This window comes from Caenorhabditis briggsae (genome assembly GCF_000004555.2).
Source record: "Caenorhabditis briggsae complete genome, chrX, whole genome shotgun sequence".
NCBI lineage: Eukaryota > Metazoa > Nematoda > Chromadorea > Rhabditida > Rhabditidae > Caenorhabditis > Caenorhabditis briggsae.
The window spans coordinates 8,850,073-8,873,706 of record NC_013491.2 but is presented as its reverse complement, the minus strand read 5'-3'; the positions used below and the strand labels follow the sequence as shown (position 1 = coordinate 8,873,706).

The window sequence follows — 23,634 nt, the reverse complement described above, 5'->3', positions numbered from 1 at the left end:
CCGAGTCGACGATTCGATTACTCTTCTCACTCTCCACGCGGGCGATCGATGGCTGGACCGGCTAATAACCGGAGATGAGAAGTGGGTCTTCTACGATAATCACCACAGGAAATCCCAGTGGGTTGGAGAAGGAGAGAGCCCACAGGATGTCCCAAAACCCGACCTTCATCCGAAAAAAGTTATGCTCTCTGTGTGGTGGGGAGTGGACGGCCCCATCTACTGGGAACTTCTGCCCGAGGGCAAAACAATAACTGGAGCCTCTACACTACTCAACTACGAAACCTCAAGAAAGCAGTCGACCGTTCGGCCCTGAAAGACAAGAAAGTGTACTATCAACATGATAACGCTCGCCCACATGTTTCGAAACAAGTGAAGCAGGAGCTGATGGGATATGGATGGAATGTTCTCCCTCACCCCCCGTATTCTCCTGATCTTGCTCCTTCCGACTATTGGTTATTTGGCGATATGACACGTGCCTTCGAAGGAAGAAGCTTCAATTCCCGTGGAGCGGTCGAAGCGGCACTCAAACAATACTTTGCCTCACGCCCGGCTGGATTCTACCGCAATGGAATCCATAAATTGAGGGAACGTTGGAGACATGTTGTTGATAATGATGGACAATATAATTAATTATTCGGTTATTTTTTCTTTGAGAAATAAACTATTGAAAAAGTGACAAAGACTTTCCCGCCAACCTAATATATAAGTTACAGTACTACAACCGTTATTTCAGTGCAAAAACAACAATTTTAAAGTTTTTCTCATCCTCTGGGACGTTTTAAAACATGACATTTGTTGTATTAAACTACAATTGGACAAATTCTCATATTTTGGACAACTTTTGAATTTGCTTTATTTATTTTTAAATTCTATCGAAGTTGTGGGTAAGTTCGAAAATTAGAAAAACACGCTTTTTATCAGAATCTGGGGTTACAAGGTCTGGACGTTTTCTTGTAATTGAAAGCTATTGCTTATACATTTCTGATTACTACAAAAAATTCTTACGGTAAACTGAACTACTATAAAAAAAACTAAATTTCATTCAAATTCAAAACTTTGTACTCCTATGCTATGAACTGAAAACCATTAAGTTCAATGATAATTGAAAAAGCGAAGCGTCTTTTTCCCAAGTGTCTCTTTTTTTCGAAAAAAAAAACAACTGCCTCCTGTTCTCATGTAATTGACACATTCACTACGTTTTTCTATTTTTCAAATGAGCACAGAAAGGAAATCCCACTTTTTCATTTTGTTTTGACTATTTGGTTAGACACACTCAATCAAAAAAGAAAAGAAAGGAAATAAAAACCCGAAACAGACCAAAAAGAGTAAAACTTGTCAGCGGCTTGATGCTTTTGATGCTCATCCGGGAGCTACACCACTCCTACTGTCGTCATTAAATCCGTTTTACTCTATACTTTTATTGAATTTTGATTTCCGGTGAATCCGGGATCTTTGAGAAATTGAATGAATGGTTTTTGAGAAGGATTAAAAAGCATATATGGATTGGAACTTTCAAAAAGCAAAAAGACAACGTAAAAGTTGAAAAAAAGGAGAAAGAAATCATCTGAAAAGTTATTGATGACGCAAAACGCTTTGCTCGAAAAACTCATAAAATCGGAAAAAGAATAGAGAAAAAGGGGAGAGGATAGGATAAGAGGGGTATCTTGAAACGGATTGCCTATTCTGCAACATGTTCGCAAAACTCGGCCGATGTGTATTCTTCTGAATTGAAGTACTTCGTTTTGAGTTGACGAAGCAGTGCCCCGTCGTCTCTGAAAAAATAATTGCTATTCTAAGAATTTCTACTTATTTAAAATTTCTAAAAATGTTTCCTCGTTGAATCTAAACAATAGAAATTATCCTCTTTTGTTTTTTTACTCATTCAATTTTTGAAAAACAAAAACTGAACTGCGCTCCTTTCTTTTACCATGTAATATTTCAGGTATTCCATTCATGATAGCGTTACCTGATCCTTTAGAACGAGGACTTTGACTTTTCTCAGAATGAAAATATGGAAGTATTTCCACTAGGTGGCACTCAAAAAAAGGTACAAGTTTCTAGTAGATCAAAACACGAAGGAAAATTAATGAATGGAAATCTGGTTGGTCGATGCTCTAGAAAATTCCAGAAACTTACTCTGGGGGAGCCGGAAAATGGAGAACTGGTGGTGGAAGCTCATTATTCGAATGGTGTTGATGTGGGCTTCGTTGAAATAGCTGAAAAAGAAAAATAAGTGTTTGTTAAAGATTCATTCAATGATCCTGAAATTCACTAACATGTGTTTTGTGCTCGATCGGTTGTGGTTGGCTCGTTCCTGGTTGATCATTGATAACTGTCTCTCTTGGTGCTTCCAAGTCTGGAAAAACAGATCCTGATCTTTCGAATAGATAATCTTTGCAAGCCTCCTCTCGTCACTTTTTTCTAATCAAAAACTGAAGACCTGCATGTGTCGCACTTACCGCGATTATCAAGGACAAGGAGGTAATTGTTGCCAACGGTCACAATCTGACTCTTATGTTGAAGTACACTTCCGATCACAGAGTTCGGTGACGGATAAGAGGGGTAAAATGTGTGAGAGGTTGATGGAGAACGACTAGAGCTGCTCGGTGTGCTTGGTAGGGTTCTAAAATTATTATTCAAGGTGGGGTCCGTTTAAAAATGGTTTTCTTGAAATTTCGTTTAAAGAGGTCCTCGAGATGTTGAACCTCTAGGGCCTTTCGTTGGTGGTGCCACATCGCTACCAGCTGAGCTCTGTTGGCGCAAGTTGAAGCGGCAAGCGATGCATGCCGTTATTATTTTTGAGAACAGAAAAATCCTGTTAACTCTTTTAGAGCTGATTTTTGTTTGACAATTTTTCTTCAAGCATACTAGGAAAAATGCAGTCCAAAGACCGGTTTAAGGTTTTTTTTCAGGTTCGTTTTTAGACAATTAAAACTTTATATGTCATATAACTAGGTGAATACTACAAGATGCTGGTTTTTTTCCGTTTGAAAAATTTACTTCATATTTGAAAAACGTGAGAGATCGCAAAAATCGCTAAAGATCGCGAAAAATACTGGGGCAAAAATGTTAGCACACGGCTTACAACATTTTTCCATACACAAAGTGCAGTGATGATTTCTATTTTACTCTTCCCGGTAAAAGTCAGTTTAGGAAAAGCAATGTACCGGACTTCTTCATCCCTTTTTTGCCAGTTTCAGTCGCTTTGAAAATACATTTGAAATGAAGCAAGAGTTATCTGGGTTTTTGAATTTGCTGTAGTTTATAATTGACCCCGGAAGTTATTTTCTAGTCAATCCAAAATTCATTTTCGTACTTTATCAAACCTAATTCACTTTATTTATCGGAAATTCAATTTCCCGTCCCCTCACCTTGGCAATGTTCTCCGTGCATTTTTCGATGATGTAGTCGGTTCAGTCTGAACATGAGTCGACTTCCTGATGTGTCTCTCTTTGGCTTCTCTTGCCTCTTCCTCTTCCGCCTTGCAACGAAACTCGATGAAATCTGATAACTCGACATACCCTGAAACAAAACACAGATTTTTCAAAAAGTCCTTGAAAATGATTACCAGTGTTGTTACTGTAGGTGACTCGGAATCGGTTGGTCATTGCGTCCACATAATTAGCATCCATAAGTCCAAGACTGCGGCACAAACTCTTGTTAACCTGCAAAAAAGCAATTAAGCTTTTTAGAAAACTTGTTCTGGGAACTCATTAGTTTTTGAACAGACCTCGAACGATATTTTGCGATAGGCTCCAACATAAGCACAAACTTTTGGCTTCATGTAGTGAAGTACGTTCAGTGCTGGAGCGGCGTTCACCTGTATTACAACTCGGTGAGATATTAAGTCTGGAATTGAAATGTTACCATCATATTTTTGATTTTCGCAATTAGGATGTACTCGAAGTTTAGCTGTCCAGAGACTTTTTTGAAAAACGATAATCTGGAAAAAAGTTTTTTTGTTTAACAATTTTTGGCATAATTTAAAGTGTGAAAAATGGTCATAATCGAGAGACCAAATTTTGAAACTAACAAACATTTTGCAAACATTGACTGTCAAATGATAATAATCATATAAAGCAAGATAAGGGTTATATTAGGTTGGTAAAAAAGTAATGTGCGTTTAGTAATAATTACTTCGAATTACAGCCGGCGTAGTTCTTCAAGTTAGGTATCGAAACTTTTATCATACGTTGGCGTTAAGTGACCGCAAATCATGGAGAAAAGCTCTCTGATTGATGTCCTCTTGTTTTAGTTTTGCATGATGTTAAAAGGAATCAAAAACGCGCATTACTTTTTTACCAACCTAATAGTAGTGGAAAAACTCTCGTTCCAGTGCTAGTCTTGTTTTTTCTTCATTTTTGCTTCAAAAACCGTACTTGCAACAAGCCGGGCCAAGCAGGGTTCTTTTAGTTCAGAGTTTTCTTGGTCCCCAAACCGACTTGGTTCCGCCCAACTTTCCAGTATTTTTTTTCTCAGAAAAAACCCTGATAAATAAAAAATTCATACAGCATTTCTTCTAAATAACAAGTTTGCAAGATGAAGTGTCATTGATAATATTTTTTACAGAATTCGGAACATTTCTAAAATTCAGATTTTTTTTTCAAATGTGAAAAACCAGTTTTGGAAAAATTTTTCATGACTCCAAAATATATATTTTCCATTGAAAAACGAAAGAATCATTTTTTGTCCAGACTGTACCTTCCGAAAAACAACAAATCCGACCTACTTTGTGACAATATGCGGTAGAGGCATCCGTGTGCTCAGCATTCTAGCTCCGGACCATGTTTTCCACGAGCTCGTGAACTTTGGAGTGTGCATGTGCTCCATTGTCTTGTACGCAAAAACCATATACCCTAGAATTTTGATAAGTTTCGATTTCTCAAATAAAGATTCGCTTACCATTCAAATTGCTCCCCGTTTCATACTCTGGAAGAAGTTCGCACTCGGGACTGCGAGATATGGTTTGAACGCTTTTGTAGAATCCTGAAAAGATACCTCTTCCGAGTTTCAGCAGTTTTAATTGCTCACCACAAGTTTTCTCATTCTCCTCGGGTGCCACAATAATGTTTCTTGATAGATTTGTTTCTCCTCTGGCAAAGACAATATCTATATGGGGATATTCGTCTGAAAAATCATAAAGTCCTATAAACTGGAAATTAACACTCACATCCTTTCTCAACGCATTTTAGTTTTTTTACTGCGATTCTTTCTAGAGTAGGATCTTCCAAGCGGTATGAGAATGGAAAATTGATTCTTTCATCAGTCTCTTCATTAGTCATCAAACTGATATGGATGAAAGTCGGCAGGTTCTGGAGACATTAAATGGAAAATCAAAATTTCAAAAGAAACTACTCACCAATCTATCATGGGTATGAAAATGATCCGTAGAATAAGAAATCATGACGTTTCTTTTTTGGAGGCAGTGATGTTTGAAGCAGTGAAAAATAACCGCACTTCGAACTTGTTTTAAATCAATCAGGCACTGGGGGAGGCAAAACGTGCTGGCGGGAAAGAAGCTCCAATGCTTGAATTGCACAGCTCACAAACAAGGACAATTCGGTTTTGTCTTTTTGCCAATCATATCCGTTTCACATCCACACAAGAGAGTGACACCAACAAAAATAGGTTGGTCCAAGGAGTCGGGTGGAGTAAAAAAAAAGAAAGCTCCCGGACAAACAGAAAAAATTGGGAGGAAATTAAAAACGCTCAGAGTGAGATCTTATTTGACAAATGAATATGTCGTTTCTCACACAGAACAGAATAAAGGGAGGAAAAAAAGATGAAGGGTGTACCAGTCGATTTTTCACAAAAACGCCAGTATGGTCAGAAAATGTAAATGAGCATTCGAGAAGAGCGAGGAAGAACAATTGGGTGTCGTGCGAAATAAACGGAGCATGGGAGCTGAATGAGTGATGTTTATGAGGCAAAACGTTGACATAAAGATGGAGAGATTCATGGATGGAAAAATACGGTAGTTTTGGGAAACGGGAAGAACGGAAAAGAAAGAAGAAGAGCTGTGCGTCGGGATTCGACTCTTTCTTTTAGAATTTTAGTTGCGAAAGATTTTTTTTGGGAAACCAGGAGAGCAAGGGATTTGAAGAAACTCTTCCAATCATGAATTGAAACTCCAATCGGAATATTTCCAGAAATACTTTTTTTTAATTGAGAAGGTTACTTTAATTGAAGTTTTGGTTAATTGTGAGAGTTTCTATGTCTATAAAAGTTAGATGTTTTTAAATGAAAGTTCGTCACGTTTTTTCAAAATGTTAGAAAACTGGGAAGCTATCTAATTCACCCAATTATTCCGAAAACACGATGTTTACAAATTCTCAAAGTATGATGAAATCCCGAAATTTCAAAAATCTGAATGTGTAATATTTCAAATCTTTCATTTTGCACATCAACACTGCATGCGATAAAAAGGAAGATTCTCGGGAAAGATTAATTGTTCAGCGTTTTCTTTTTTTGTGTAAATTCCAAATTATCAATTAAATAATTTTAACGTGTCGCCGTGTTTGTGGAAAGTTCAAACACTGACAAACTTTTGATTTTCTGAAGAAAAGCATAACTGTAATTTCTTTGGCATCAAAAACGTTTGTCTTCTTTTTAGATGTGATATTAAGCAATTAAAAAAAGAAATAGGAAAAACTTCTTGGGGAGGAATAGACTTTCGAAAATTTTGAATTCAAATAGGAAAAATGCGCTAATCTGGAAAAAGTCGCTAAATATAATCATGCAAGTTTTGTTATTATGATGTGTTATTACGAGATTTTTTTCAAATTCTTTCAAAATGCGTTTTATTTTGTTTGATAATAAACTTCTGACTTGCTCCAAGAAGCGAGTTATAGTTCACAAGAGAGCTTGACTTTACATCTCGAAATCTAATATTTTCAGAACTTGAACATTTCAGAACTTCCGAATGATAGAGTGACAAAGCCGAAAAATCTGAAAAATCTTGATTAAATGAATTTTCACCACAGTCTTTGGATTATCTGTAAACTTTAATTTGATTATCCTTGCTTATCAGTTATCCGATGATTTTTTTATCAGACTTTTTTTTTTTTCAGATTAAAAAAAATTTCATATCAATAAATTTTCGAGAAAAGACAGGAGGAAAGAAATCAGAAAAGTTCACAAAGATATGGGTAACTTGTGAATATAAAAAAAGAAGGAAGCGAAAAATGAAGACGTTTGATGAATGACGAATTGTAGAAATTCGAAGAGGGGGAACATATAAAAAAAACTTACGAGGCTTACGGTATACACATACAAAATCAATAAGACAGAGAGAGAGAGAACTGATAAAATTTTGGGGACAAACACGGACGAATGAAATATTACAGGGACAAAAAAGAGAACGATCAGAGGGGTCGAAGAAGTGTTTGATTTTGAGGACCAGAAATTTTTGTGTTTGGGATTTCTAAATATATTGTCACCTCGTACAATATGAAACTACGGTGTGTCACTGATTGCGACACCGGCTTACTTGTATAATTGAAATGACAGCGGGAATGAAAAAAAATGAAAAAAGATGAGTCAAATAAAAACTGTCAATCGTCTCTGGCTGACACCACTTGCTCGCTGATCTCAGCCATCGCGGTCAACGTTGTGCTGATCCATTGTTGGAGAGTTGACTTCTGTTTCCTCTCACCCGTCGCTGGGGCTCCTCCAGCAGCGCCTTCCTGATTTTCACCGTTTGAAGTAGATGCGGCTGATGGTCTCGACTTTGTGGAAGTGTCAATCATAACATAGTAGTCTTCATCCGGTTTCTGTAATTGATTCTGTTAGTTTAAGCAGTAAAACATTGAATGGGGTTAGATGCATAACAATTATTTAGAGAAACGACATGCAGCATTTTTGAATTAATTTTCGAGAGAATAAAGACAAACTCGATTAATGAAGAGTTAATTTTGCAAGAAGTTTCAAACCACACTATTACCTTCTGTTACATTTTTCCTCTTTTGTGGATTCGAATTATGATTTCATACAAGACAATAAAATAGTCTTATGTGCAAAAGTGATTTTCTAACATTTCATAAAGCAAGTGGTTTGTAGGAAAGTTGTGGTTGAATAGGTGTGATGGATAATATAGGATCTGTGGGGGAATTGTGTGGGTGGTGGATAACAACACGACGATTATCAGTAGTAGGGAACCGCTACCTTGACTGATTTCAATAGTTTCTCCTTGACCAAACACTTTCGCATGTCTTTTGCGCTCCATCGATCCTTGAATCGTGGAGTGAGGGATCTAAAAACACTTTTTAATGTTTCCTTCCCTTTCATGTTTAGTTTTCTCACTTTTTGAACAGTTTCAATGCCTTCTCAGAGAAAGGATTGAACTTCTTTGGAAGTGCTGGGTTCTTCCTCTTCAGCCACTGCTCCCACTCCCAGTACGGTTTACACATAATCGATGCCTTCTGCCATGGGAACTTTCCCTTCATGCAGTAGAAGAAGATGATACCTGAAACAAAAACATCAGATGTTTTTTCTTCCGTATGTCTGCAGAATAGGATTTCCGTTGTAACAGATGACTATTCACGTTTTTTTTGACTTCCTATCTCTCAAATCGTCATTTATCTTCAACGGAAGACGCCGCCGCCAGAGTCACCCCGGAAAAAGATGCAATGTGTCTATTATTAGTTGCAGATGCAACTATTTTACGTACGGGGTCCCATCGGAAACTGGCGTAGGAAGCGACGCTCTCCCGACCAATGACGTCAATCAGGGCTCCCAATCAAAATAGAAACGACGCTTTGGTAGCGGCGGGCACACAGGTCATATTGAGGAACACATGTCTATCAGATTTCGGTGCTCCTCATATTGAAAATGAGAAGAAGAGATAGGGCAAAAAAGACAAAAGGGAGATATGTGTTTTACTTTTTGCACATGGCGACCGAGCACGCGGCAAGTCTCAATGACCTTTGCACAACTTTTTGGAGAATGAAGATCGAGAACAAATCTTGAAAAAATGAAAGATAATTATGTCCTGTACCTTGATCATCAAATCTTATCAAACAACTCGTGTTTAGTCAATTAACGCCTAGTTCTGTTCTATACGTGACATAAGTCAACAAATCCTTTGATTCTGTTCCGAAAACAAACCACAAAAACAATGAGCTATGTCAAGTACTTCAAGCCGCCTACTTGTTAAAACAAAAGTCGTTGAACTACTCATAAAAAATGATGTCAACCTTTTTTCTACATTGCAGAACACCGCTCTTACCAAGTGCCCAAATATCGGTGCTCTTGTTAACCACCAACTTCTCGTTGACGACCGTGTCGCAAAGCTCGGCGGCATGATAGTTGTTAACGTATTCCAAATATTTGACAGTGGTGTCAACTTTGCGGGTCAGTCCAAAGTCGGTGACCTTCACCTGAAAACATTACGTGCAATAGGTAAAAAAGATCCCCTCGGATTGTCTTCAAATTTTTTAAGTATTTTTTCCTAACAAAACGCGTGGCCGAGCACACTTCCATTGTTCTATTTTTACATAAACTATTCTTACATAAATTGGACACCTTTCGATGACGTTTTACACCTTTTCTTTCTTGTTTTCTTTCAAACAACACAAAAAAACGTTTCCCTGTTAAATTATACAAACCTTTGAGTAGTCGTTAGCATCGAAAATGAGGATATTCTCGGCCTTCAGGTTACGGTGGACCAAATTCTCGTCATGCATGAATTCGATGGCGGAAAGGACCGCAGCGAAGACCTTCTTGGTGTTAGCCTCTCCAATTCCTGAATTCAATTATTTTCAAAAAAGCATGTAGAAAAAACTTGAGAGATCTATGCTTCTTCAAAAAATGGACATGAAAAATAAGTGTCTGACTCAAACACGCTCAAAAAACAATAAGATTTTTGATCATCTTTTCCCACACAAGAGGACCTCTCACATCAGACATAAGAAGAGGGAATGCCGTCTCATGTCTTGTAATTGAAGGGTCCTTTTTTTCTTTTCGTTTGTTTTTTAATTCCCACACACGAAATTTGGATTTGAGCCAAAAAAAATTTTAGAGATCAAGATCAAATCAACACACACGTTTTTTCAATAAAAATCCCCCCGGATCTCAGGCACACAAGGTCAAACCCCGGAATCCCATTCATTCTCATTTCAATGGGAAGAAGAGGCATGAGAAGGAAAAGATGGTTCTGATGTGTAATGTCAGCTAAGATTCCCATAAATCTTGACAAAAGACCCTCTCTTGATGCCTCATGAGAAAGAGAATAAAACAATTTTTTTCGCCCCGTGAGTCTTTGCGACAGATGCTCGGATTTTCCCCATCAAAACCTATAAGTTATCTACACACTGACCTGCTTGGTTGGTAGCTTCGACGGCTTCACGAAGTGATGCTCGTGGGCAGAATTCCTGGACGAAGAAGTAGGCCGTGTCATCGGAAGACTGGAACATTCCTTCATAAGTGTCGATAATGTTCTGATGTGGGGACAGGAAGAATGAGTAATTGTACTCCCGAACAAAGTCCGTCTGAAATCCCATGGTTAGAATTCGTTATAACAAAAAATATATATTACCTGTTTGGTCTGTGGACGTGGGAAGAATTTAATAGCAATCCGATGTTTGGACTGTTTGTGTTCTGCGAGTTTGATGTAACCGAATCGACCGGTTCCCAACTGGAAATAATATTGAAAATATTATTTTGAATCTACAGATTTTCGAATTCTAGTTACAATAATCCTTTTCAACTCACTTGCTTATTTACAGTGTACACCGCTTCCAGATCAACCTTCTTGATGGGTTCCATAGTGACGGAGCCGCGTTTCACAAATAAACTGTTTCGTCGTATGGTACTTATGCGATCGTCTTCACTGGAACACGCTGGCACATTCTGGAATAATTCTAATTTTTTTATTTGGCCAAGTCAGTCATGCGACACGTAGTTGTAAACGGGAAAAGCAATTTAGAATAGGCGGTAGAGGCACGGAAAAAAACTCGGGATCTCTCTTTTTTTGTCTGAATTAGAGTCTGGTGCGCAATCTTCCCAAGTATTTTGGATTTTTTCATCCACTCCTCCTCTTCTTTTCTCAATTTGAGTGACCCGCGTGGCACAGCATCCTCGACGACAAACCCGACGACCCGTGTTTTGACTAGTAGGAGTCGTGTCGACGTTTATGGATGATGTAAAACGAGCTGTTTTCAGTGAGAAGGGTCTCCAGGGGCGCTTTCGAAAAGATTGAATTAGAACAAGTTCTTGGAAGACCGAGCAGAGAGAGAGAGAGAGAGAGAGAGGAGGGGGGGGGGGGAGGAGAAGAATACATATATTCAGAAGTACCCAAAAAAAGAAGTTTCGAAATTGAGTCACTTGTTCGGATCATTGGTCAGTCTCGCCTTTGAACATCGCTTTTCTCTAGTGGCTTCAACTCTTTATTAATAAGTGTCATTTCTCTGAAACCATTGAAATTCTAAAACCCGGATGTAGGATTTGAGTGCATACATACCACGCTTCTCATTTAGGCTTGAAAATGAAAGATCCCAGGTCCCGAAGAACATATTCATCATTCATTCACGGATCATATTCTCACACTCTGTTGTTGGAATAAAAACATCTTTCAGAAAAACAGACATCCAATCTTGTCTTAAATTCACCTAGAATCCAAGGTCCCAACCGCTAGTTCTCAAACTCACCGTACCCCCTATGTTTTCTTTTCTCATTCCTCACGGCTATGTTGTGCTACTTAGTTTCTCCCCGAAGCGTCCAGAGACTCTCTCGGACCCACGACAATGACGACCCGAATCATATGACAATATCAGTTTTAAACTTGACAGACTTCTTAAAAACACTTGAAAACAAGAAAAGTGAGGGTGTAAAGCAATAGAGCAATAAAAAGGAGAGACATGAAAAATCATCGAGCTCCAGAAGAAAAAGGAAAACTCGAACTTGATCTAATTGTCGTCGACTTTCTTGGGACCAAACCCTCGAAGAGAAGAATAGAGGTGATGACATCACTCAATTATGCCTTTCAGAGAGTTTGAAAAAAAATGGGCGCAAGAAAAAGAAGACAAAAATGGGCGGGAACAAGAAGAATAAGTTTTTGGCAGAAAAAAAGTAGACTTATTCTTTTTTTGGCTCATGAATAAGCGTGAAGCGCCAACATGGAAATGAACCTAAAAAGCTGTTGGAAAGAGGAGGAGGGCGCTTTTTTGGAAATGGCCCACTAGAGAGTTGCCACAACGTTCCATGTAATAGAAATATTTCTGGTTTCAGGCTGTGGAGCACAAAAGTTGGTGCGAGCCAGTGCGAGCCGCTGGCACTTTTTCTTGATTTTGTTGGATTTATGACAAGAAACATGCATTCTATGGCCTTGTAGGACGACGCTAAAAATAGAGTTTTGTAACTAGTTGCTCGGGAGGGCATGTATTCAGGGGGTGAAGGAATGCGGAACCTATTCTATTTTCAAGTATCAGATGATGATCTTCGAATGGCTAACAAAACTGACAAGGGACCAAGGCGAACATAAAAAACAAAAAAAAAACAGACATGTCCACATTACATGCATACAAAAACCTTACAATATCACTATGAAGATGAGCTCGATTGGCGAATACATGAGTCTCTGTTGAATTCCGCCTTAAAGAACTTCCAGGAGTGTCCATCGAGCTTTCAGATATTCTCGGTTGCCTTTTAGGACTTTGAGTTGCATTTCGCGGTTGATGATTTTCCATTTGGTTCAGAATTTCTCTATGATGATGAGCACTTTCACTTTTCCTTCTTGTTGGCGTGCCATTGAACATTTGAAATACTTCCCGAGTCTTCTCAGGAGTCATATCATCTTCTTCTTCTACTGGTTCAGGGGTGGCTATAGTGGGACGTCGAATAGACAGACGATTCCATACACGACCAAGGGTCTCCATATTAACCCAGAAATGTTGAGGATAGTAGGAGGAGAAGCCAAAATAATTTGATGGGATCCGTCGGAAAGAGGATCAAGACAGAAAATGGGACTATGGGAGTCAAACGGCTAGAGGGTGCAGGAGAAAGAGAAAAAGCATTTTCCCGCCCGGGAACCGACCCGCCGCCCGCCGCCGTCGGCTCCTCCTTCCCATCCATTGGTTTTGACATTGACACTAACACAAACACATATCACAATCAACAATGGAAACCGAATGCTCTTCACTTTTCTGCATGTTAAAGTTCACACAAAAAAAATGAGTTTGACGGGACGATGTATTATTTTTTTCTTTCTTGATCTTTTTTGAAAACGCCTTGTTCATTGAGGCATGTTATTATTCTCTCGGTTTGGTAGAGAACTGGAATGACGCAACTCTCAGACTTCCATGAATACTTTTTTTCTGGGTGTGAAAAAAAAACGAATTATATAAAATTTTGAAAATATACCAAAGCATTTTTCTTTGGTATATTTTCTCAGTTTCAAAAATGCAGAGTTTAAAAACAACGCGAAATGAAGGAGAAGAAAAGATGCAAAAATAAAAGACATGATAGATAAGAATAATGGGAGTGTTGAAACTTCTCACGTGGTGGTCCCATCTTGATGACGTAGTCTATATGTATAGTTGTTCCAGAAAAGGAGGAGTAGGTGGAAGTGCATGAAATGCAAGTTTTTGGAAGGAGGCTCAGGCTCAAGGGAGCATCTTCTGATGAAAGACGAGAAAGAAAGTTTTTTGGAGGAGTGCGCACATCCGCATTGGAAACAAGGAAAAGCTCGGATGAAATGGAATACGAGGATATTATTTCATTCCTTTGAGCACGACGACGACATCGCTTGTTTTGAATATTCTGGAGGCCGAACCTTCGGGAATTGACTCCAATCTCCACGGTACGTTTGGCTCTAGGTGGAATAAAAACTTAGCGTTGTGTCTGGCGCATTGTGTCAGAATTCCATATTAGAGCACTTGAGCAGAAATGAAAGAAAAGAAAAAAATGAAATAGTGAAAGAATATAAATTAAAAAATAAACAGAGAGATGCTATATACATTCCGGGTCATTGCACACAAAGTTAATAGCTCCTCATAAAGAAGAAAATTATGAAATAAAGAGGAGTTTGTTGAAGACCTCCATTATAAGTTAGGGTCACTTTGAAAAGAAAAAATTGAGAGAAAAAATGTTTCTGAATTTTTTGAAATCGTTGAACTTTTGTCAAGAGACTCACTGCTCTGCTACTTGAGTTCAAAAATGGTTGAGCACTAAACCATCAGAGGGAATTGTCGAGGACCTACTCAGACAAAACGTGTGACCCGAAAGAAAAAATTTTTGGTTCTGGAATACTTTTATCGAAACTTCAAAAAGCTACGGTAACTGCTGAAAAACAAAAAAGATCAAGAATCGCGCTAGCTGTCAGAACAGATAACACAGTGGATCTGACGTCTTCTCTTCTTCCTGGAGTGTATTCAGATGATGTGAAGCATGATGATGTAATAAAGGAACCGAAAATAAGCATCTTCCTTCTCGCGTACCCGGGACAAATCACGGTTGACAGAATGCGTCTCTCGGAGAAAAAAGAAGTGATCAGTTATTCATGACCACCGTATGAAAAGTGATGACCCGGGTTGGAAAAAAAAATGAAAAAAAGTTCTCACATGATTTAAAGCTTGAAGAGTTTTCCGCTAGTTTTTAAAGAGGGATAGAGATCTTTTTGTGAAAAGCACTAACTTGTGTGAGTGTGAGTGAAGCAATAGAATAATAAACTATGGTGAGAAGCTATAACTCGAGACTTGAAAAGTTCAAAGAACTTGTACTAGTTGTTCTTTGTCGGAAAGGATAGGCAGATGACGAGAATACCATGAAACCTGTATAGGAAGGGCTTTCCTAACTTCAAAATCTGAGCCAATTTTTCCCAGTTCCTGTCAAAGTTCCTCACAAATTGTCAACTGATGAATTTTTTATTATAACATCAGAATTGTTTTGTCGGTTGGAACATTTTTAATATATTTGGAATTTAGATAATTTCAACTAAAAGTTGACAAGTTGGGTGGTATTCTATTTGACGAAGTACGGCATAATGAAAAATGAAAAAAATAATTTAAAATTTTCAGGTTCAGAGTTTTGAGAAGCTTCAAAAAAGAAGTACCCCACAATCTGACATTTAGTGGTATTTGAATACAAAGAGCCTAAAGATTCAATGTATTAAATAACGGTGCTTGAGAAAGGCGAAATCGTCAAATTACATCGTAAATGTGGGAAAAAGATTTGCTCCTCACCACTACGAGTTTCTTACCGCTGGAAAATGAGCTTAGCAGCAACAGGGGAGGGATAAGGCGGCAGCAGTAACCCCTAACATCCGAATGGTGCTTGTTCAAACAGTTCAGCTAACTTGTGAGATTGAGAGCCGTTTGAGTTTTGTGTAGACCACTTAACAATACCCGACACAGAAGGAGGATCGACACAGGAGAGAAACAAGGAAAAAGTCTCCCGGGGTCTATAACATTGTCCCCTCCAATTGTGGTTGCTCCGCCTTTATTGTCTTTTTGCGTGTCAAAAGATCATTTGGAAGTTCTGAAAGGGGGAAGGGCGACAACACTGAATTGTTTGGTGTTTGGGCAATTTGGGAATTTTCTGGGATTCTGGTGACAATTATCAACTTAATTAGTCTAGGCCAATTTATAGCCTATTTTCGTCAACAATTATTTCAAGTTAACGTTTTTGAAATTTTTTTTAGTCAAAAACCAATTTAAAACATCAAAGTGGAACATTTTTTCTATAGTTGATCCATCCACTTCAGTAACAGATATCGATGAGCGAACAGAAAAAAAAAGTTTAGATATTGTAAATAGAACCAATGGATACCAATGGACTTACCTACGCCACTTGTAGATCAAAAATAATCTGGCAATATTCGGTAAATAAAAATAAAAATGCCACCAGACGCCTTGAAAAAGACTGTGTATCCCGAAAAATAAAACAAAATGAGCTCGATAAGTTCAAATAGACCTCAATGTGAATCCTCCGCGTGATTTGACCTATACGCGCGTCATTCGATGTTTGCCGATTTTTGATCTACTTCACACCCAACTGTTCATCCTTTCTCCTTGCGGTTGGAAGAAAAAAAGAGCAAAAATAGGACCATTGAAAAGCAAACTAAAAATGAAATATATGAATGGATTAGAAGGTCTTTCTTTTTCCCGTCCTCCCCCTCCGACCATTGCCACCATCAAGGAAGCAGCCGCAGTGTGGTCGTGCCGTTATGAAAGAAAAGAATGTCGAACCGGCAGTTGATCAAGAGGTAAGACCCGGGCGGACCACCGAAAAAAAACGTTCATGGGTCCAAAGTACTGCCACCTACGCAGTTATTTCAAGGTCAATTGTACGTGGGGACAAGTTGGCAAACAGAAGAAACTGTTGTTGATTAGTAAGTATGAGAGAGTTGGAAGGATAAGATAACCCGAAAGCTAAAAATAGCTCTCAAGAAGCGTTCAAATTATAAAATCATCCGATGTCGAACAAAACCTCCCTGACTGTTTAGATAAATAAACAGATGTGGGTTTTTTTAACTTTTAGGACGTTTCAGATCATGAAATGTGTTGTGTTATTTTCAGAATTGAATGAAATTTTGTATTTGAAACATTTGTTCGTCAGTTTTTTCCTAATTTTCAAATAAATCTGTCACCCGATTAGTTAAAATATCCGAGCCAACAACTTTATTGATAAAATGTTTGAAATAAATGAAATTTCGTTCCATTAGGCATAACAAAACAATTTTATGTTTCGAAACGTCCTAGAAGGCAGTGTGTGCTATCGGTACGGTTTCGGTGAATTTACCGGTAAACTACCGGTAAATTTACCGAAAACTACCAGTAATTTCTAGGAAAAATTTCTGCTTTTTTTCAAAATTTGGAACCGCGACGTTTTAGAACTGCGACGTTTTAGAACCGCGACATTTTTGAACCGCGACGTTTTTAGAATTCCTCGAAATTTTTCGAGAAATTCCCCCCCCCCCCCCTTTGTCTGCGCCCTTCTCTGTGTGTGTGCGCCTCCAAATGAGGGCTCGCGCTCACGGCTCCATACCTGGCTTCAGAAAAGAGATAGAGCTTTCTGATCTTCAGAATACGTACTGTCCGAGAATCCTGAAGACGTCCCGAGCCACTAAAACTTCCATTCATCATAACTCGGTTCATTTTTACGCTAGAGAGTTTATCTTCCCACCATTCGAACTCTCTCGCCAAGCTAACCACAATGAAATTCACTTCAGCACATAAAGTAGCCGGAAAAAACCATACTTGCTAAAAATTCCGGGATGAACTCTCTAGCGTGAAAATGAACCGAGATATGATGAATGGAAGTTTTAGTGGCTCGTTACGTCTCCAGGATTCTGGGCCAGTACGTATTCTGAAGATCAGAAGGGGAGAAGAAAGGGTCGTTTCTCGAGAAATTTCGAGGAATCCATTTCTTGAAAAATTCCTCGAGGAATTCCTCGAAAAATTTTTGTTGAAAATTCCTCGAAAATTTCTCGAAAAAGGCATTTCTCTAGAAATGTTTATTCGAAAAGACACACTGATGTAGTCCTCGAGGAAAATAAAAATTTTCATCGAAAATTTACCGGTACCTTACCGGTAACTTACCGGTACAATACCGGTAAATTTTCGGTAGTTTTCAAATTTACCGGTAGGTTACCGGTAAATTTCGGTAAATTTTTACCGGTAAATTACCGGTAAAATTACCAAAAAAGCCGTTACCGGTAAGTGACAATCGGTAGTCACACACTGCTAGAAGGTAAGAAAATGGTCTTGAACATCACAATTTTAGGTACTCAAACTGATATAACTTGACTGAAATGGGCGACCGGCTTCTAAAACGTTCAGAAGTGTCCAGTGAATTTTTAACCTATCCTCAGATTTTCATCAAAATTTGAGTTTACAAGATGTCAAGGTTCTCTTATCAAAACATTGGAAAAAATTATGTGATCATATCCCCTCTGAAAAATATTATGTGCGAGGTCAGAAAAACAACGAACTTTTTGACGAAACGATCGGCGGAACGCATTGCGAGTGGTTTCACTGAACGAGATTGACTTTTTCATCTGCAATTGTCTAGTTGAAAATAAGTCATTAGTCACAGATCACCTTGACAGTTTCTGGATTTGATTTGCACGACATTTCTGGACTTGGAACCAAGAATTGTTGAGTTGAACGCGTGCTCAGTGTGGATGGACTGGCTCTTCGGAACACGTTTAGTTTCCTCTGAAATAAGAAAAAACACTTTTGTGTTTAAGATTGGAGGATAACCATTCTCAAAAATGCGATTGAGTTGGTTAATTGGATGCACAAAGAAAAATCATCTCACACGAAGGCTATTTCAAGAAACCTGACCACTAACTAAGAAAACCGCATTTTCAAAAACGATTTTTCAAAAAAACTAGAAAATCTTACAGTGACTCTTTGTACGCTTACTCTGAACGATTCTCGCCACCCGGCTGATAAGCTTCGAACAGGTTTTTTTGAATAGCAAATCGATGGAGATCGCTCGGGTTCCGGTTGTGACGATGAGCAAGGTAACTCAATTGGAATAGGGGACTCGATACCGTAGGAGCTGTATTTTCTGGAAAGGAGAAGAATATAAGTAAAAAAAGAAAAAAGGGGAGAGGATAGCAATTATTTTCATGGCTTTGAGGTTGTCAGAGCGTGACGACTAACTTTATAAGGGTAAAGTGCTAGCTTTTAAGAGAGATGTCTCGGTAGAGTCTCATGTATCTTCAACAAATTAACTTAAAAAATATTATAAAACAGGGAACCAAAACACAACTAGAGAGAAGTATAGGAATACTTATTTTTCAGCTTCAGATCAACTGAAACTGAAAATAAAAATGGAAACAAATGGCACCGAGCCCCGCGTCAAATCCCAAAAACAAGAATCAATCCGTAACATTGGATTATGACACTTCTTGTCAATCCACGGCTCATCTACGCACCTGTGCTCCTCGATTCGGCGCTCAGCCAAACTGCAAGCAGATTGACGTCGATCATCTGCTCCCAACGTGTCATGTGGTTTGAGACCGCTTCGTGGGCTTTCCTCTTTTGGTAGCGAGCGACGGCTAAAATTTGTTCTCATTTTAGATTAACAATGATTTTGTTTTCTCAGCATCATCGTTTTGTTCTGGGTAAAAATATTGTTCATGAAGTTTCATCACATATAATATTCATCGGAACCTTGGGAGAATTGGCGATGATGTAAATCTATTCGATTTCTGGACCTAATTGTATTTTTAGGTTACAGAAACCAAGGAACACATTTTTCATTTTTGGTTTTGTGTGTTTTTAAAGCAAATGTTATCTTTACTCTAATTGAAAGCTGCAGTGTATTTGAACTTTTATTTCGATTACCATTTTCTAAATGAAAACACGGAAATATATCAACTGGTGAAATGTTTGTCATAATATCATCAACGTTTTATTAGTTGACACATTTCTGATCACTTTTTTTGAGGTAATTAATCTCAAAGTGCAAGTATAGGGTGACCTTCTGTTATAGTGTCTACGGTATTTCAAATGTCACGTCAAAAGATATTTAAAAATGTTTTAGTTAACGTTTTATGTATTAGTGAATAAAAATAACTTTTCAATAATATGGAAACCCCACAGATAGAAATCTGGTGTACATTTTAGTTTACACTTTACCGTAATGGCTCTGTAAAATCTTCGACAGTTAAGCAAATCGATGTCTTAGGCAGGTTTGGAGTGCTCACAATCATTATTTGAATAGGATCAGACGTTTCTGACGCCATGTCTTCCATTCTTTTTTGTTCGCAAATATTCTTTTACCCCCTGAGCCGTTGATTAGGTCGTTAGGGGGGTTGAGCCGACAAATGGGGTATTTTCACCCGAAATTGGAAAAAATGGATCTTGGCTTTCGGCGACTTTTTCCACTTTAAGCTTAGAACTGCACTGAAATTTTTTTCAATCTCTTTTCGGTTTTTTTAATCACGGTGGTAAGAAAAAATGACATCATGAGAACACACAAAGCTTATGGATAAGAACGCTGGAATTGTAGGAAAAAATAGGAAAAAAAACAAGGAATACTCAGCAAAAAAGGAGTTTTGAACAAAAGTGTCATTACGCACTTTATGTTTTGGGCACAACATTCTTAGTTATTTCGAAATGTTTCAGAGATGTGACATAAAGAAAAAAGAAGAAAAGAGGAGTGGGTGAAGTACGGAAAACCGATGGATTACTTTTACTAAACCAAGACACACTTTGATTTTTGAATTGTTTCCCGAGAATGGGAAAGTATGAGACATCAAAATGGAGACGCGACGTTTTTCAAGTATAGGCACAGGAAATATCACAACTTGAACATACGAGACACCTCTAAATATCCTCCTACTACTTGCGAGGAGCATCATCTCTATCTTCCTCTTTGACATGCCTATTTTCGACAAAATCATCGCATCATCATCATCAAGGAAAACATTCGTCAAAGGACATATGTGCACAGATATCAAAGAAGTATATTCTTCCGGTTTCCTCTTTACACGCAATTCTCAAGTGATTTCAATGTGAATTTTTCATGAATTTACGCAGAGTTGCGCGACTTTTTTTGAAATAAAGTTTTTGCTAACTATTTTGGAAGTTTTTGGAAATTCGAAAAAGAAATCACAAGACTGTAAACTCGAGAGAAGTAAAACATAGGTATGGGTTTACAGGAGGGGTTGTGTAACAAAACAGCTCATTAGGAGTCTCTCTTGTTTTTACTATTACTAACAAAATGCCCGTGTTGATAAGAAAAAACAACTGACTGGAATTTTTTGAGCTTTTTTCGTACAAAATATGTTATTCGAACCGATTCTTCGTTCATAAATATTGGAAAGGTTGGGGACATACAGTATCGGTCAAATCATTCTCATGTATTTTTCGTTCAATTTTCAGTCATTTTGACCATTTTCTGAAGTCTGGAGTTCGGTTGTCAAGTTTCCAATGACTTTGAAAATTTTGGAGAATATAAAACAGACCTTGTTTGAAAATTGCATTCACATTTCAGTTTTTTGCCGATTTCTTAAAAAATCCTCCCATTTCGGAATGTTTTTTTAAAGCTGAAAATAGGACAAAATAAGTGTATTTTAGAAAACGGTTGATAGCTTCAACGTAACGTGCTTTAAAACATTCTATGTATTCTAATTCTAGGTTTGTCTTACACCCTCAACAATTTTAAAATGATTGGAAACTTGACTCTTCAAAAATGGTAAAAATAAATAAACTGAAAATAAATTTTTGTTTATTTTATCGACCGGTAGTTTACATTAAAATGGGATAAACCCATTAGTGAAACTCAAAACGTTAAAATGTTTCAATTAAACCATTCCACAAATCCAGAAAAAAGATTCAAAAAAGCTTGCTCCCGGTGAGGCTCGAACTCACGACCTTCAGATTATGAGACTGACGCGCTGCCTACTGCGCTACGGAAGCGCTGAGAGAGACATAGACCGATGGCACTTATTTACCAACCACGAACGCTGGTTTGTGTGTGAGTCGGGTCGGCCGGCCGCGAGACGGCTGGCGCTCTACGTCTCTTCTATAACAGCAGTTATCCTCCATTTTTTGGAGCGACGTTTGAAATTTTGGGGCAAGTAGTAAAAAAGAGAAGAAGAAGTGAATAGGAATAGGAAAGCATGAATGCTATAAAAAGGTATTAGAAATTCAGGGAAAATTAAATTGCATGAATGTTGGAAACCGTTTTTTATTCGACGAAAGGTCGGTTATAGAATTTTTCAGTTGGACGCCCTCTAGCATCATTTAAGTCCCAAAAATAGAACTTGAAAGCAGAAATCAGATGAGATCAAAACTTTGTAGCTCTAAAATTTTGTTTTTGAAAAAGATTTCCAGTTCACCAAATGTGTAGTAAAATTGCTAAGTTATTCACGATGAGAACCATGTGATCAACATCTTATTTGGACCACTTGAAGATGAGAATGCTATCACGTCGTGCCGACAGAGGAGAACATAAAAAGCAATTACCGAGAAGTATGACGACGAGTCACGGGAGGACGATCAATGACTCGGTCGACTTTAGATGGAGTATGGAGGGCGTCTACCAGCTTCGTAGCTTGTTCATGGCTGGCAAGAAGTTTCCGGACATGATTGGATCTGAAACAAACACATTATATAATTAAAAAGCTATCTGATTGTTTCTCTGACCTCAATGATGGCGCAATTTGCCGGCTGCTGAGAGTTGTTCTTTGCAAAAGAGCGAGCTTCTGACGATCAGTCCGAATATGGGAGCCGGCGGCTCGCCTCATTTGCGGAATGAAACAATTATTGGATTTGGACAGATATTTTTTCCCAATAACACCCCACTACTGGGTGAACTATCTATGAAGCCGAAACGGTTAACGCTATTTCAATGTTTGCGTTCTTTTGACAGTTTCGTCGGGAGGTAGAAAAACTTCAAAGATAGTTTTTAATTGCCCAAGTTTGTTGAGAATCAAGGGTTCTGAAAAAAAATAAGCGTGTGGAAAGTGACCTATAAATGAGCTAAATCAATATTTTTAGGCCAGAGCGAGAACCAACGGAAAAACCAAAGAAAGCCCATTTTCGAGAGGGGTGACCTCAATTCATATGAATGAAAGGAACCCAGGGTTTTGGGGAGTCGTCATGCCCCATTTTATTGCCGCCAATTAAATGAACGATGGTTTTGGAGGTCTCTTCGGGCTCTCAGATTTTCTTCCCATTTTCCGTTAAAAGGCGCGAGGAGGACGTCCTCCTTTGACTCATAAATCAACAGATGCATTTTCCTCCAATTTCGGGTTTTCCAGGTCCATTCATCTTCCTCACATCCATCAGGATAGGATGGTGAGTGCATCCGTAACTCATGTCGTTTTCACGGGGACTTTTTCCTTGAGAGCACTCTCAATTTCTTCCTTGGGATGAGATTGGGAAGATGACGTGGTGGAAATGAAGGAGGAACAAGGGAGGGTCTCTAAAAAAAGTGATGAAATCTTCAATTAAAGTTGTCTTTTAAAAAACCGGAGTTTTGTCATTTCTCGAAAATTAATCAATTTTCTTAGATGACCGGTGTAACATATTGCCCTCTGTTGTTCCTGAGAAAATTATTAAACTTCCAGTTTCTCGTTTCCGAATTTAAATTTCAGCCTGAAAATTCATGGTGAAGTTGGGTAAAGGCAAAAGAAATCATAAGTTACCAGAAAACTGTAGCTTTCTGAGTGATCAGAACTGATTTAGATTTTTTTTTCGAACGTTGCAAATTTCCTTCAACTACCGTAAACACTCTGATAGTATACACTCCAAATCGTCAATTGTGAGCTTATATATTTTGTTTCCTGTAAAATATATAAGAAAACAGTCAACTGATAAAATGTTTATCATAACAGAAATATTCCAATATCAGTATTTTTATTTGAGATTGAAATTTTCAAGCTTTTTGAGATTTCTGCTTATTTCGTAGGATAGTTTTCTAAAATGTCACTTTTTAACGGATTTCCATAAAATTTTCAGAATTTCTAGGCATTTTTTCAAATTCTTAGCATTTTCGGAAAATCAGTTTCCCAGTAAATTGGATAGAACGTTTCATTAACTCCTACTTGGGACAAGTTTCATGAAATGTGTAATATTTGCCTAGAAGTGGTTAAAAAATTTTTTCCAGGGAAAACTTTTTTACTAAGCTTTTTTTCTATGATTCTGCATAAAGATTGATTTTTCATTTCAGATTTTT

The 23,634-nt window shown here is 38.0% G+C and overlaps 3 protein-coding genes and 1 non-coding gene across 4 annotated transcripts; all 4 read right to left on the bottom strand.

Moving 5' to 3' along the window:
* Positions 1–1,678: 1,678 nt before the first annotated feature.
* Positions 1,679–5,404, bottom strand: CBG14274 (the record flags this gene model as incomplete). Its single annotated transcript, XM_002644374.1, has 13 exons — positions 1,679–1,772; positions 2,137–2,216; positions 2,277–2,356; positions 2,460–2,623; positions 3,372–3,522; positions 3,569–3,665; positions 3,731–3,820; positions 3,868–3,943; positions 4,730–4,856; positions 4,903–4,986; positions 5,032–5,127; positions 5,171–5,312; positions 5,360–5,404. The coding sequence occupies 13 exons, from the start codon at positions 5,402–5,404 to the stop codon at positions 1,679–1,681; spliced, it is 1,326 nt and encodes a 441-aa protein (XP_002644420.1).
* Positions 5,405–7,553: 2,149 nt separating this feature from the next.
* On the bottom strand, positions 7,554–12,872 carry CBG14273 (the record flags this gene model as incomplete). Its single annotated transcript, XM_002644373.1, has 9 exons — positions 7,554–7,772; positions 8,164–8,251; positions 8,302–8,464; positions 9,227–9,377; positions 9,606–9,742; positions 10,316–10,487; positions 10,535–10,633; positions 10,711–10,848; positions 12,531–12,872. The coding sequence occupies 9 exons, from the start codon at positions 12,870–12,872 to the stop codon at positions 7,554–7,556; spliced, it is 1,509 nt and encodes a 502-aa protein (XP_002644419.1).
* A 1,103-nt stretch (positions 12,873–13,975) lies between these two features.
* On the bottom strand, positions 13,976–22,201 carry CBG14272 (the record flags this gene model as incomplete). Its single annotated transcript, XM_002644372.1, has 7 exons — positions 13,976–14,086; positions 17,927–17,992; positions 18,036–18,152; positions 18,342–18,510; positions 18,881–19,003; positions 21,921–22,049; positions 22,101–22,201. 7 exons carry the CDS (start codon positions 22,199–22,201, stop codon positions 13,976–13,978), a joined length of 816 nt encoding a protein of 271 aa, XP_002644418.1.
* Positions 21,299–21,371, bottom strand: CBG28485. Its single transcript has one exon. It is a non-coding gene (tRNA).
* Positions 22,202–23,634: the final 1,433 nt, after the last annotated feature.